The sequence below is a fragment of the Anopheles cruzii genome, unplaced genomic scaffold (genome assembly GCF_943734635.1).
Source record: "Anopheles cruzii unplaced genomic scaffold, idAnoCruzAS_RS32_06 scaffold02716_ctg1, whole genome shotgun sequence".
Taxonomy (NCBI): Eukaryota; Metazoa; Arthropoda; class Insecta; order Diptera; family Culicidae; genus Anopheles; species Anopheles cruzii.
The window spans coordinates 95-2,859 of NW_026456301.1; the positions used below are offsets into that span (position 1 = coordinate 95).

The following is a 2,765-nucleotide window of genomic DNA, read 5'->3' on the forward strand; positions in this document are numbered from 1 at the left end:
CAAAACATAAGCGATGGGTGAGAGTAAGAAAACCATAACGACCAACTGGAAGTTTGAGAATGTGTGTGTCATTTCACTGTCGCTTTCTTGCAAACCTTCTGACTCAAATTTCATTCCGCTTTATTCTCCTCGGCGTCGGCGTGCTAGCTAAACGAACTACATTATCCGCGATCGTGATCTTAGCGCATCTTAACCGGTGCCAGATTTCGAGGGATTTCTCCTAAGTTGTAAACTTGCTGATCTAAACGATCATTTCTTGTAATTTTGTGATTTACCGTTTACCGGCCTCTGCTTCTAGAGCTACCAGCATCTCGTCCGAGCTCGCGTGGGTGAAATGATGCTGTTCACCGTGCTCTGTGGCTTGGCGTCCCTCGTTGCCGCTATTGCAATTGCCGCAGGCAGATACAGCGTACGCAGAAGCCGAAGCAATGTTATAGCGTCTCTGAACCAGCAGCATGTTGTAATAATCACCGGATGCGACTCCGGTCTTGGGTAGGTAGCACAAAACATTGGTTCTTTGTTTTACCTGCAACCTACTTGTCCCGTGATCCAGCTTCAATCTGGCGCGCACGTGCTTGCAGGCCAACATGACGGTGATTGCGACATTCCTCAACGTAAATTCGGAGGGCCGTAGGAAGCTGACGGAAATGGCCGCTATGGGGGGTCGCCTCATTCCACTTATGCTTGACTTAAAGCATCAATTCAGCATCTGGGATGCACACGATGCCGTGCAAAACCTGTTCGAAACAGAGCTCCGCGATTGTCGTAAGTGCACACTGGTCTCGGGTCCGAAATGCTTACTTGATATCGTTACATTGGCTTTTTGCAGGACTGTACGCGATTGTGAACAACAGCGGTGTGTTGTGTATCGGCGAAGCAGAGAGGCAGTTGCCTGCCATTACCATAAGACAGGTGTCGATGAATCTGAGTGGTCTGCTGCAGTTTACTATACCGCTGTTGGATATACTACGACAGGACCGCGGCCGGCTGGTACTCGTCACCAGTCATTGCGGTCAGCAACCGCTTCCCGGATTGAGCGTTTACTCAGCCATAAACGCAGCCCTACACGCCTGGTGTACCGCTGTGAGACTCGAACTGGCACCCCATCATACGCCGGTGGTCGAGCTTGTGCCCGGCTCGGTCCTGTTTCACTCGGACATCTGTTCCGGACAACCGCAACTTTTCGACTTAATGTGGTCCTTCATGAAGCCCGAGCAACAGCTTTATTATGGGACCTATTTCCAGCGTTACCGCGATTTCTCGGTGACACTGTTTAGACGCCGCCCGATCGAACCGTTTCCGGCTCCACTGCTGGAATGCGTTCATGGCGCGCTGTTCGATAAGCATCCGAAGGCGATCTACAAATGCCAATCGTGGCGCTACTGGGCATACTACACCGCACTCGCTTTCACACCGCGCATTGTGCGCGACAAACTAATTCGCCGTTTTCTAGCTATGCCTGAGTACAGTGCGGACAACTAAACAAAGTGGCGAGGTCTGGCGTATAATTTTACAGACTTTTGCTGTAACAGTTTTATTTTGCATTTTTTACACTTTGTTATTTTTCTCCTGCAATGTACTTACACGCGCAGCCTACACCAATCCATTCGCTCCTGCCCAAAGCAGTGCTGCAGGTCATCTTTTGACATGCTTTGGAGTAACTGCGCCGATTTTGGTTTTGCGTCCTGTAATGACTCGTGGTGGGTTCCTTTCAACCCGACTCATGTAGCCATGGCCGATGAGTATTATACAAAAATATACAAAAATATATACAAGCAGGATTGATTTTATGTCAATATTCAATTTCAATATTCAAATACCTTTTTGAAGTCATAGGCCACTCTGAGCGCCTGTCTTCTTTAACGTCTTCCCTCACCTCCTTAAAACGTTTGTACACCTCCAAAACTGTGGCACTGGATAGAAATTCATCTCCGTAATCTCTGTGTAGTTTCATAACTTTTTAAACTTTAGCAAAAATAGCTTACATTTACTCTGTTCAACTCTATTACCCATCAGTTTCTCGGTGCGAGTAAATTTTTTATCTTAGTTACTCGACGATCGGAACGGGACTGTTGTGCGCAGGACCGTGACATTTTTATGCGCAAGATTTAATTATCTAATTATTGTGCGCAGGAGCATGCCATACTTAAATGAAACTTTGGCTTTCATGAATGTAAAACCCATTACACTATATATGTAACATACAGAGGAAAATTCAGAGAGAAATAACGCTTACAGTTTTCATACGTTTGGTTTAACGTTAATGTGCGAATTCGTACATTTTATTTCAGAAATTCTGGTCATAGTGTTTCCATTTGAAAAATGAAATGTCGCAGCCATGGACGACTAATCAAGGTGGATCATTCATTCAACCGAGATGTGGATTAGATGAATCGAGTAATAAAATAAATGAAACTACTTTGATGTGTTGAAGTGATATGCTAGCAAACAGAATAAAAAGCGTGAAAAAACTCTTAAATGCACTGTGTTGCACCGTATCTTAGGCTCAAAGGGGTTTTGGAACCACTTTGACTGCACTTTTAAACAGCTTCATCTCCGGGCGCCCTAGCAATATGTGAGCAGTTTGCAATATGTTGGCACTTGTAGAGCACTGGAAATGTCGAAACGAAAGACTAGTGGAAAATTTGATATTAACTGAACAAAAGGTTGTACGTAGTACTGTTTAGCACACAAACTGAGAAGCTACCAACGGACGTAGAGTTATTCGTTGCATCCGTTTTTGAAAATCGCCATATAAACTGTTC

General features: G+C 45.1%; 1 protein-coding gene across 1 annotated transcript; it reads left to right on the top strand.

Annotated features, from left to right (window-relative positions):
• Positions 1 to 298: 298 nt before the first annotated feature.
• Positions 299 to 1,919, top strand: LOC128276857 (11-beta-hydroxysteroid dehydrogenase type 2-like; the record flags this gene model as incomplete). The annotated part of the gene is made up of 3 exons (XM_053015315.1): positions 299 to 492; positions 554 to 765; positions 830 to 1,919. Coding segments are annotated over 3 exons (1,059 nt in total), but the record flags the coding sequence as incomplete, so codon positions are not given.
• Positions 1,920 to 2,765: the final 846 nt, after the last annotated feature.